The sequence below is a fragment of the Rhincodon typus genome, chromosome 38 (genome assembly GCF_021869965.1).
Source record: "Rhincodon typus isolate 14 chromosome 38, sRhiTyp1.1, whole genome shotgun sequence".
NCBI lineage: Eukaryota > Metazoa > Chordata > Chondrichthyes > Orectolobiformes > Rhincodontidae > Rhincodon > Rhincodon typus.
The window spans coordinates 17,190,937-17,203,830 of record NC_063369.1 but is presented as its reverse complement, the minus strand read 5'-3'; the positions used below and the strand labels follow the sequence as shown (position 1 = coordinate 17,203,830).

Sequence of the window (12,894 nt, the reverse complement as noted above, 5' to 3'; positions counted from 1 at the left end):
TAGCAAATGCTTTGAAAATCTCTCTCTCATTTTGTTTTCAAACCCTGTAGCCCCCAATGAACCTTCTCCATCCCCGCCAGCCTCCACCATCTGTTCTATAATACCCTCTATCCAGCCTGCCATTCAAGAAGATCGCAGCCCATCTGTCCCAGGCCTCAATCCCTCTCAACCTCACCGTCATCTCCCTGATTATTTCAAAATCGACTGCCTCTTTAAGGTGTCATCAGCAAACTTACTAACCATTCCTATGTTCACATACAAATAATTTATATAAATGACTAAAAGCAGCAGACCCAGCACTGATCCTTGTAGCACACTGCTGGTCACAGGCCTCCAGTTTGAAAAGCAAACTCTCCAGCACCCTCGGTCTTCTACCTTCAAGACAGTTCTGTATCCGAATGGCTAGTTAATTTAGCAAGTTAAGAATTAAACTGTGTCTGGGTCAAATGTAATCAACGTAGGAGACTTGTGCATCACATGATTATCTCAGCTTGTATTTGTAAGATCACAGGGCAAGCAGACATCCTTTCGTTAAATCCTCGTTTAGTACCCAGCATTGTCTTGATTAGAGGAAAGTTGAAAAGGGGATAAAGGAAAATAAAAGTCATGTTCTACTTTAGACTGCTTTTAATGCACCGTGAGAGGGGGCGGGTGGGGGGTGCAGGCGAGACACTTATATAGTCAGACAGATTCAGAATCACGTTTTCCTAAAATGTATTCTTCAAGTTAGATCACATTCTGCCACAGTGAAATTCATTTTTTTTTTCAAAAATTTTACAGCCCTTTTTGACTCTCATTCCTCAAGGCTACAGAGTAACTGAATGAATAAACAAACTTCACAACCCTGCCTCTCTACATTTCATGGTCATCATGCAATTATATTCACACACGCATTGGATGTAATCGTCTGCATTGCTTTTATATTGTTTGATTACATATATAAAACGGTACCATGTGGTAAAAGACATGACGGCACATGCTCCCTAAACAAGGGCTTTGAAAAGCAAATCATCTTCAATAAAGGCTTTGGTTTAACTCCCTCCAATTAAATAAACCAGAGATGAGGAGCTCGGGGTATCAAGAGAGGGAGAGGGGTTCCTGTGGCACGGTGGTAATGTCCCTACCTCTTGGCCAGGAGACCTGGGTTCAAGTCCCACTTGCACAAGAGGTGTGCCTGAAAATCTCTGAACCAGTTGATTAGTAACAATCTAGTAACAGTTTAGTAGGCTTGGTTCTTACTAAGACAGTGCGAAGACAGACAGAAATGGAACACAAGAAGAGACAGCAACCCAGTGAGCTACAAGTTGAAAGCCAACATTCTGTGGTGAATTGACAAGAGTCCACTGCAGTATTAAAGTGTCAATCCTTTCTGCCCATTTTGGTGAACTGAATAAATGCTGTGAAATTGCTGATGACATACCAACACTAAAGAATGGGTCTTGCAATTCATCAGGACTAACAAAATCTTTAAGCTTAGCCCCACTCACTTGGTCTGTGAAGGGAACTAAAAGTTCCAGCAGAGCTGTGGTAGTGTCCCTACCTCTGGGCCAGATGATCCAGGTTCAAATCGGACCCGACTCTGCAAGTGTCTCGTAACATATCATGCATTTTCATTGAAGTACCTCTCACGGTAATTGATCTGGGTTTCACAATTCAAGTTTAGAAATGGACCCCAAGATCTTACAGGAAGAACAGGGAGGTGACACAGTGGGAAATTGAAATGTAAAAACAGGGCCTGTCATCTGTCTTGTTTCGAAGGATTAGACCATGCACTTTCATTGGATTGGTCCATTTTTACGGGCAAAGTACCCCAGTGATTTGTCATTTACTCTGCAAATGCCAACCAGGAGATACCCCTGCTATAGGAAAGATGTTGTGAAACTTGAAAGGGTTCAGAAAAGATTTACAAGGATGTTGCTGGGTTTGAGCTATAAGGAATGGCTGAAAAGGCTGGGGCTGTTTTCCCTGGAGCATTGGACGCTGAGGGGTGACCTTTATAGAAGTTTATAAAATCATGAGGGGTGCAGGTAGGGTGAATGGCTAAAGTCTGTTCCCCAGAGTAGGGGAGTTCAAAATAGAGGGTATAGGTTTAAGATGAGATGGGAAAGATTTAAAAGGGACTTGAAGGGCAACTTATTCACACAGAGAGTGGTGTGTGTATGGAATAAGCTGCCAGGAGGAAGTGGAGGAGGCTGGTACAATTACAAAATTGAAAAAGGCATCTGGATGGGTATATGGATAGGAAGGGTTTAAAGGGATATGGGCCAAATGCTGGCAAATGGGACTAGATTAATTTAGAATATCTGGTCGGCATGGATTGGTTGGACTGAAGAGTCTGTTTCCGTGCTGTAAGACCCTATGACTCCTGCTCTTACTGTCTGCCATCAGACGAATTTGAAGGATTTACAGTCAGTCAATTGACCTGTTGGACCACATCATCCTTCCTCAGCCAACAAGTCCTGTGATGGGACTCAACCCCAGAGCTACAGGCCCTGAGACAGGGGCACTACCTACACATTCTCTATGAGAGGGGTAGGGGAGCAAAAAGGGATCCGGGGGAAGCAGGTTGAGAAATCATTCGAGGTAGAAACTCAGGCCTGTAGAAAAGGAGAGCACTCCGGCTCAAATCTAGGGGAAAGAGACAATGAGGCTGTATCAAATCCCAGTTTGGCCCCACGTGGGAATATTGTGCATGACTGCTCCTGACAAATGAGACAGAGGCATTAATGGTAGCACAAAACAGATTGACAGGACATAGATAAAATCTAATGAGGTTTTCCAGAATAGCTACAAAATAAAAAGGATTAAAAGGGAACTATTTAAATTTATCACAGGGTTTGATACAATGGCTTTGGAGAAGATGTTTCCAAATTGCAGGGAGTCCTAAACGAGGGGTCATGTAGATAACAAACAGGCCAACCAGCGATAAAAGGTCTTTATCTCGAGAGCACACTGACAATTCTCTGTCACAGGCAGTGATTGAGACCAATCGCATTTGATAAACAGGAGGGTGAAGAAGACTTCGGTTGGGAGCTGGACTGAATGGCCTGTTTTCTTCATTCTTTGATGGGATGTGGTTTTTTTTTTCTTTATTCATTAACGGGATGAGGACATCGCTGGCTAGGCAGCATTTATTGCCCATCCCTAATTGCCCAGAGGGCAGTTCAGTGTCAACCACATTGCTGTGGGTCTGGAGTCACATGTAGGCCAGACCAGGTAAGGATGGCAGTTTCCTTCCCTAAAGGACATTAGTGAACCAGATTCGTTTTTCCTGACAATTGACAATGGATTCACAGTCATCATTGGATTCTTAATTCCAGATATTTTATTGAATTCAAGTTCCACCATCTGCTATGGCGGGATTCGAACTTGGGTCCCCAGAACGTTGTCTGGGTCTCTGGATTAACAGTCCAGCGATAATACCACTAGGCCATTGCCTCTCCCCGGCACTGGCAAGGCCAGCATCTATTGCCCATCCCTAATTGCCCTTGAGCTGAGCGGCTTGCTAGGGCTATTTCAGAGGGCAGTTCAGAGTCACCCACATTGCTGTGGGTCTGGAGTCACATGTAGGCCAGACCAGGTACAGATGGCAGATTTCCTTCCCTAAAAAAGGACATTAGTGAACCGGATGGGTTTTCTGACAAGCTACAACATTTCATGGTCACCACTAGGCTATTAATTCCAGATTTTTATAGAAGTCAAGCTCTGTTAGGGTGGGATTCGAACCCGGGTCCCCGGAACATTACCCCAGGTTTCTGGATTAATAGTACAGTAATGATGCTACTGGGTCATTGCCTCCCGAAATTGTGTGTGTGGATTTTATGTCAGATCTCCAGCGTAATATGCTTTTGATTATCTTACGAGGAAAGACTAGACACACTCAGCCTGTATCCGCTGGACTGGAGAGGTGACTTAATTGAAACATATAAGATGTCTATAAGTCCAAAAGATGTTCAGGTTAGGCAGATTGGCCATGCTAAATTGCCCTGTAGTGTCCCAGGATGTGTAGGCTCGGTGGATTAGCCATTGGGAAAGGGTTACAGGGATAGGGTAGGGGGGTGGGATACTTTTCAGAGGGTCGGTGTGGACCTGATGAGCCAAACTGCCTGATTTCACATTGTAGGGATTCTAAGATCCTGAGGGGAGCTGACCGGGTGGGGTGCGGAAAGGACATTTCCTCTTGTAGAACTAAGTGTCAGAATTAAAAAATAATGGGGTGAAATGGAGAAATGAGGAAACATTTTGTCTCTCTGAGGATCAATCTTTGGAATTTCCTTCCTCAGAAGGCAGTGGATACAGAATCTGTAAATCTTTTTAAGGCTAACATGGATTCTTGATGACTAAGAGGATTGAGGATTGTTGGGAGTTGGGGGGTGGGGAAATGTGTAGGAACAGAGAGTTGAGAGTAAAATTAGGTCAGCCATGGCTTATGGAATGGGGCAGCAGACCTGAAGGGCCAAGGGGACTACCCTTGTTGGTTTTACCGAGAAGAACATGGTAGGGGTGGGAAAGTGAGAGCAAGCGCACATGTGTGAGACAGCGTGAGTGATAGAGAGAGAAAAAGAGAGAAAAAGAGAGAAAAAGAGAGAGAGAGAGAGAGAGAAAAAGAGAGAGAGAGAGAGAAAAAGAGAGAGAGAGAGAGAAAAAGAGAGAGAGAGAGAGAGAAAAAGAGAGAGAGAGAGAGAGAGGAAAAAAAAGAGAAAAGGCACTCACTCAGGACCATGACGACAGTCTTCATGAGGTTCATCATGGTGTCTTTATGACGTTGCTGGAACGATGTGTGGCGGGACATGCGTTGGGTTTTCTGCCTGACATAGTAGTAAATGTGAAGGTAGTTCAGCATCATGGCACCAAAGATGACCAGGTTGGACACTGCCCAGAAGATTAGGTAGCTTTGGCTGTAGAGCGGAGCCATCCGCGAGCAGGTAGACAGGTGGCAGATACAATTCCAGCCAAGGTGTGGGATGAAGCCAATGAGAATGGCTGTGCACCAAATGCAGCCAATGAGAATGGTCACGCGTTGGTTACTCATCTTGCTGTGTAGCTGGAACTGGAAGATGGTCTGGTGGCGCTCCACTGCGATGGCCAGGAGGTTGGCGACCGAAGCGGTCAGGCTGATATCCAGCAGGCTCTGTCGGAAGAACCACGTGCGCACGCTGAGCTGAATGGTGCGTGGGCCTGTGTGGAACATGAGGAACATGTAGGCCACGCCAGAGAAGAGGTCAGCAGCCGCAAGGTTGGCCAACAGGTAGAAGATGGGGAAGTGGAAGCGGCGGTTGATGGCTATGGCCATGATGACCAGCAGGTTGGCCAGGATGATGATGACACAGACCAGCAGGCCCAGGGACACCACCAGCTTGTCCTTGGTTCGCCAGATTGGACTCAGCTCCTTACCCGTGCTATTGTAGAAAAACCAGACGGAGCGATTGTAGAAACACTCGTCCATGGTGTCCCACACGGTGGCCTGGTCTCGCGTCACCCCCCAGTACCGGCTCCGCACCTGCAAATCAGAACCAGGTCAGGCCTTGGCAAACAGCCAATCGGAGTGTCCGAACGCGGACCCTTTACGGCAACCGCTTGTTTCCCCGTCTCCTCCCCCCTACCCCAGCTCCGTGTCCCCCAGCCACCACCGAGCCAAAAGCACAGCCCTACCATTTATCACCTTGCTCCCTGTGGGAGCTTGCTGTGTCAACTGGGGTTCCCTGCCTAAGAAGCTGTCTGGCTGTTTTGCAAGAGCAGGCAATGCCTTCAAGGAACCAGTCCTTACCAATGCAGATCCCCCAACCCCAGTGGTATTGCCCCGCCACCCCCAGGAATCCACTGCTCGATAGCCAGCCCAGGAGACCCACAGGCCAAAAACAAATCATAGCACCCCCCCACTCCCCCACCCCCCCGCACCCAGAGAGTTAAATGGCACAGAAACAGACCCTTCAGTCCAACCTGTCCACACCGAACATATTCCCAAACTAAACTAGTCCCACCTGCCTGTGCTTGACCCATATCCTTCCAAACATCTCTTATTCATGTACTTATCCAAATGTCTTTTGGACATTGTAACTGTACCCACATCCATCCCTTCCTCTGGAAGTTCATTCCACACACGAACCACTCTCTGGGTAAAAACATTGCCCCTCATGTATTTTTTTTAAAATATTTATCCACTCACCTTAAAAATATGCCCCTTAGTCTTGAACCTCCATGCGAGTGAAAAGATCCTTGCTACGTACTTTATCTATACCCCTCATGATTATATAGATCTCTATAAAAGGTCACCACTCAACCTCTTACGCTCCAGTGAAAAAATACACTGCCTTTCCAATGTATTTTTGTAATTCAAACCTTCCATTCCCAGCAGTATCCTGGTAAATCTCTTCTGAACCATCTCCTGTTTAATATCCTTCCTACAGCAGAGCAACCAGAACAGCACAGAGTCCTTCTGAGGAGGCCTCACCAATGTCCTGTACAACCCCAACATGATGTCCCAACTCCTACACTCAAAGGTCTGAGCAATGAAGGCAAGCATGCTAAACACCTTAACCACCCTGTCTACATGATTCATGGATTCCAGAGGCACCTGGGATCAGACCAGAGCCTTTCCTGGTCTCCATGGTGACCAAACCCTCCAGTGTTTTGGTAGGCCTTGGTCAGCTGTATTTTTATCTGCAGAAAGCTGCAAAAAGGTGGGGGAAGGGCAGGCGGGAAGGGTTTGTCAGCAAGGAACGCGAGGTTGGGGGGCCGGGGGTAGCAAAGCGGACCATAAGGGGCCAACAAGGGAGGCAAAACATGGAAAGGAGCAGAAAGGGCAAATGGCGGACAGTGCTCCAGACCCTAATTATCTCAACAAACTTGGCACAAAATATTCACAGCCCGTGTGGAGCCCATTTTTAAATCAAGACAGAGATGGTAATAGTAGCTTTTGTACACCATCTCAACGACGTACGAAAAATAGGAGAAACAGGCCACTTGGCCCATTGACCCATTGACCCATTGACCTTGCCTAGCCATTCATAGGATAATGGCGACCATAAGACTATAACCTTAACTCCGCCTCCTTCACCTTCTTGCTCAGTAACAAGGAATCTATCCAACTCTGCCTTCAAAAAATATATTCTTCAAAAGCTCTCTGCCTTTCAAGAAACGCCCACAAGCATCAGAGGAAAGATTTATCTTACCTCAGTCTTAAATGGGTGATCCCTTATTTTTAAATAGTGACCTCAACTGTCGAACATCCCATCATGCCTGAAAGTTAAGGACAAGCCTGGTGTGTGCTGTTACTTGTTGGAGCGATGCAAAACTAGGTTAAGGTTTAACACAGCACGGGGAACTTTAATGGCAGTAAAGTAATGGCAAGGTACTCATAAGAACATTAACAAAACTCCAATCCAAGATGATATTGTGGCAGGTAGTAGGTTTTCAGAGGAAAGGGAGACAGGAAGCAGAGACTCAACCCTCTGACAGAAGAAATTCTTCTTCATCTCAGTCTTGAATTGATGCTTCTTAATCCTGAGACTATTCCCTCTGGTCCTAGACTCTCCCAGAACAGGAATCATCCTCTCAGCATTTACCCTGTCAACCCTCTTTTGTTTCATTGATATTGCCTCTCATTCCTCTAAACTCCAGTGAATGGAGTCCCAACCTGTTTAACCTTTGCTCTTAAGACAATCCCTCCATACCAGGGATCATCCTGGTGAACCTTCTCTGAACTGCCTCCAATGAAATGATATCTTTCCTTAAGTAGCCTGGAGCATCCTCAGGCTGAGATAAAAGGGGAATTTCTTGACCCAGAGAGTGGTGAGCCTTGGGAATTCACAGCAACAGAAAGCAGTTGAGGCCAAAAACAAAATGTGAGCGTTTCAACGAGGAGTTAGATATAGTTCCTGAGGCTAAAGGGATTAAAAAGGGAGAAGGCAGGAACAGAGAACCAAGTTGGACGATCAGCCATGACCATATGAAACAGATCGTTGCCATGGTGAGGGCTAGAGCCTGTGGTTAAGAGTTTGGTGTGTGAAACAAAGACAAGGGCTTCAGGCTTCCCGATATTTAATAGGCCAAACATTCTGCTCCTCCAGTCCGAGGTATCAGATAAACAAGTTGGTCATTTACAGAAGGACCGTTCGAGGTGAGGGGGCACTGACAGGTCAGAGGTCAGATTGCGTTCTCATCCTGAAGGAGCCACCGAACAAATCCAAATACGAGCGAGTGATTCCGGAAACAGAGCCCTGCAGTATCCCAGGAGGATCCTGTCACCTTCCTCTTGAAACTGTGCCTTGTTCCCTTCCCATCTCCAGCCTCCAGACCAACACAATTCTCGCCCACCCCACACTCCCTCTGCACCATCTGGCTGCACCCCTCCACCATCTCAAAATTGCTTGGGCCCAAAAACTCCAGAATTCCCTTCCTGAGCCACCTCCCTCAAAATCCGATCTTTTGTCCCATTTGGTCAGCCCCTCCTAATTATCCTTCTAAAGCTCAAGACTGTGCTTTGGTTGACCTGGGTTTAACTTTGATTCGGTTTTGTGGAGGGAGGATGGAGACGATATGGACACAGCCTTAAAAACAGTTCCAGTTGGGCCGTGGAGTTCCCATGGAGGTGCCCAGCCTCCCTCCCCTTCACCTTCCAAACTGTACAAGCCGAGAACTCTCAATCCTACATAATGTTGTGACGAGGACATCGAGAAGTTACACAGAGATGTGCTGTCAAGAGGATAAATGAGTGGGATCTGGAAAAATGTGAAACTTTCCATTTTGGCATTTTGGAAGCATTTCAAAAACAAAAAAAAAGTACATTATCTCAGTGATGAGAGATTGCAGAGGGATCTGGGTGCTCTAATGCATGAACCACAAAAGGTTAGCATGCAGAGAGAGCAAGGAAACTGGAAAGTTAATAGAACGTGAAATAACTCCACAGAGACGAGTATCCCATCATTAAGTCACCCTTTATTTACACGTGTGTAGTGCTTGACACTGATCCAGCTCTCAGAGTGAGCAGAACCTCTGACCCTCCTGTTTATGTCTGTCAGCCAGGGCTCCCTGATTGGAACAGGTTAACAGCCCCAAATCAGGCATCTTGTATTCCACGAGGTCCACCCGCTGACCTCGTTACAATCTTTACATTCCTCCCCTCGAGTCCCAGGACATAGGCTGGTTGTTTTTTTGGGGGCTCCCTCCGGGAGTTATAGCACCGGGTCAGGTTCCTCCGACTCTGCCTCTGACACAGGCAGCGAGTAACGCACAGTAGCTCACCTCTGGCACCCGGAGGGTCTCAGGAGAAGTTCTTTTGCCTCTTCAGGCGGAAAAGGCATCAACATCCACCATGACCATCTCAGATTCTGAGGTCTCTTCAACACGACGGAGAGGGAGAGCCCACAGGTCCTAGAACAGTGGGGTGGGCTCTCAAAGGAGCCAGGCATGCTTTGGTCTGGTACCATTCGCCAGTTTGCAGCTTCCATGTGGTCCACATGCTTGCTCAGGACCAATCGGTCACATCTACCCAAGCTTTATACGACACTGGACCATGCCAGGCCATTCCCTGAAGTAAACCCTTTCTTTCTCTCACTTAGCGGAGTCTTGTGTCTGGCGTTGCCCTTGGTAACAAAGCTTGGGTCACCTTGACCGTGTTGGGGCCAAGAAGCTGGACATAAGGAGGTGGAGGAGGAGGAGACAGAGGGAGTGCTGTAGGGGATTCAGACACACACAGCACCCACAAGGAAACATGAAGCTACTTAACTGCCTGGATCTGACGTGCAGCCTGGAACCATACAGGTGGCTCTCGTCGGCCTGGCCAATCCGACCAGGAGCAGGAGGAGATTTAGGCCAAGGAGATCTCTGGGACAGTCACAACAACACTGCTCAGACCAAGGGGGGGCGGGGGTGGGGGTGGGTGGTGTGCTGCAGTGGGGAAAAAAAGAGTCCAGGCTGTGGTCATGAGAGGGGACAGTGCAGATTCAAACCAGCCTTGTTCCGAGCTGGGGGAAAGAGAGTGGTTTCCTGGAGCAGTGTACCTGGCCAATTCCCACACACTGTCAGCCTTTGTCAAGGCCCAGACCTCAGGCTGCTTGGTCAGCTCAGGGAGACTCCGGGCCCTGGAACTGCCTTGGGGGAGCAGGGCGGGAGGGAAAGAGGATGGAGGTGAAAGGGAAAAAAGAATGGGAAATAATGAGCGAAGGACAACGGGAATATTTCTGGGAAAGGACAGTGTGATGAATGGTGGGATCAATGTTTGGGATACTGGGGGATGGTGCTGTATTGCGGTGGATCCAGGGCTGGGTCAGAGTCTAGGATGGATATTTCCAAGTTTACCTTCTGTCATATAGGAGCCAGTTTTTTTTTGGGGGGGGTGGTTGCACACGGTGCTGGTTATGGGCCTCCAGGAGAGAAACCACCCTGGCAATGTGCGTCCCAGGAAGTGGGGGCCCCTGACCAACACATTCCAGGGGGGGTAGGTTAAATGAGCGCAGGGTGGGGGGTTTGGGGGAGGGGCGTTGCGGGTGAAGACAACACTGGCCTTGGAGATACGGCTGTGAGGGTATGGGAGTGTTCGGACTTGGAGCGTGACACAGGCCGTGACCTGCTCTCCTCTAAAAATCAAATTCAAAAAACGAACCAAAACCCTTCATAGTCCAGCCCGAGTTCACTGTGGAACACGAGCAGTAACGGCACCCTCAAAACTCAGCAGCAATTGGGGCGGGGGGCTGCAGAATGCAGGACAGAGCCTGTCCCTCTAGCCCCCAAAACCCCACTCAGCCCCCTTCCCCACCTCCTTAAATCTCCACCATTTTCAGCCACTTGGAGACTGCTCCATCACACCGAGGCCTAGGTGATACCTTGGCCTCCCCAAGGGCATTATGGGTCTACCCATAGCCCATAGACTGCTGCAGTTCAAGATGGCAGCTTAGACCCACCTTCTCAAGGGGCAACTAGGGAGTCGCCACACCCACATCGAACAAACAAAACAAAAGATCCTGAAGGAGAGGTCTTTCCTGATTCAGGCCCCCACCGTCCATTGTCAGTGTTGAAGGGGAGGAGGCCATGGAAGACAGACATCTGGGAGTGTATTAGGACTGGAGGAGGTTACAGAAATAGGGAGGAGTGAGGCTACGGAGGGATTTAACATCAAGACAGTCAGAGCACAGTGTGTTAGGCAGCTGGGACGTCAACACAGCGACAAGTGCTTCGGCCTAGTTTAAGTCGACGGAGATGATTTCTGGCCAGTCTCCCACCAAACATCAGTCGCTTCACATCTGGAGAGAACAGGAGGCACAGATTGGTACGGTGCAGTCGGAGGCCAATCGGCCCATCAACTTAGCACTGACTCTTCAGACGAGCTGAGGAAGGGATGTGGACGGGCAATGATACAGAAGGAGGCGGTGCTTGGGGTTTGTCGTACTTGGGGTGCTGTTTGTGTGTCGGTAGGTGCCAGAAACAGATTCTCTCAGACTAAACAGATCGTCCCACCCCAGCTGAAAGAGGTATTTTGTTGAAGCACCAGGACATTTCACAAGAATACCAAATGGAAGGTGGGGGTAACCAACATAAAGTGGACACTGGTGACTGGGCGACAGATGGACTGATTGGTAGAGGCACTGCCACGGAAAATGCGCTAATTAATGCTCACGAATAATTAACAGCCAAGGTTTGTTTACATTTTAAAAACCACCCCCCCCCCCCCCCCCAACCCCAAACACACTGACAAGGGTCTCTGCCCCCTGACCACACACTGGGATGTCATCCAGGCAAGAACGAGACAGGGAGACTAGGCTGAGATCCAATCAGATTCCCTCACGAGGGAGTGACAAACCGGGAGAATCTTTGCTAAAAACGAGCTAAAATTAGACCCGAGGGGAGGTTGACGTCCTTGCGATGAGTCACAGGCAGAACCACGAATTCGGTCCAAGTGTACGAACTCTCCCGAGGCCTAGCAGATAATCATCAGTCACACTCAGCATTCTTCCAACTGTCAAGAGAGCAAGACTGACCAGTTCCTGATGCTCCCCCTCAGAGCAGCGTGGGCACACATCCTCCACTTCACGAGCTACCACCTCAGAGTCCCACGACGTGTTCGGCTAACCCCCCGGAGTCAAATCGTTTTGTCCTGCACCTCAAAGCCAGCAGCCGCACCCAGACTTACGTCGAGCATCATTCGAGATCTCTCAAAGCAATTAAAAATTTACTTGGAAAGCACAGCCATTTATTACAAGCAGCAAAGAGCTCTTTCTTAACAAAACAAAACAAAAACAGGTGGTTTCATGTTTTCAAGAAAGAGTTAGATATAGCTCTGGGAGCTGAAGGAGTCAAAGACTATGGGGGAGAACGCAGGAACAAGGGTCTGAGTTGGGCAATTGGCTGTGATCCTATTGCATGGGCGAGCTAGGCAGATCCTCCTGAAGGGCTGAATGGCCTATTGCTGCTCCTAATGTCCGTGTTAAACTGGACATTAGAGTGCCATGCGCAGTTCTGGTCTCCATACTGGATGAAGGACAGACTGTAGAAAATATCTACCACTGCGGATGGTGTATGAAGAAAACAGAAACAAAATGAGGATTTGTAGGTATGGTCACGGATGAGAGAGATTGTAGCCATCCGGAAAGATCAAACAGGGTTGGGGTGTTCTTAATAACAGAGGGAAAAAAAAAAATCTGCCAAGGGAGGGACTTGGAAGTGACCTGATAGAGGTTTTTACAACGATGAATAACTTGGATACAGCTGCTATAGAAAAAATATTTCTGCTCAAAAGCGAGAGGCCATTCAGCCCAGAGTCTATGCTGTCACAGTTGGGGGTAAAGCAATCCTGCATCTGTGTACATGCAAAGGGGCTGAGAGCACCCACCCAGCTTTCTGCACCATTGTGTGTGTGTGTGTGTGTGTGTGTGTGTGTGTGTGTGTGTGTGTGTGTGT

At 48.1% G+C, this 12,894-nt stretch overlaps 1 protein-coding gene across 3 annotated transcripts in view; it reads right to left on the bottom strand.

Annotated features, from left to right (window-relative positions):
* LOC109915447 (lysophosphatidic acid receptor 1-like) overlaps positions 1-12,894 on the bottom strand; it is a 64,253-nt gene that overhangs the window by 18,260 nt on the left and 33,099 nt on the right. For all 3 annotated transcript variants that reach the window (XM_048618114.1, XM_048618115.1, XM_048618116.1), the window contains exon 2: positions 4,714-5,500. In XM_048618114.1, the coding sequence (XP_048474071.1) occupies positions 4,714-5,500 (787 nt within the window). The remainder of the gene's footprint in view (positions 1-4,713; positions 5,501-12,894) is intronic.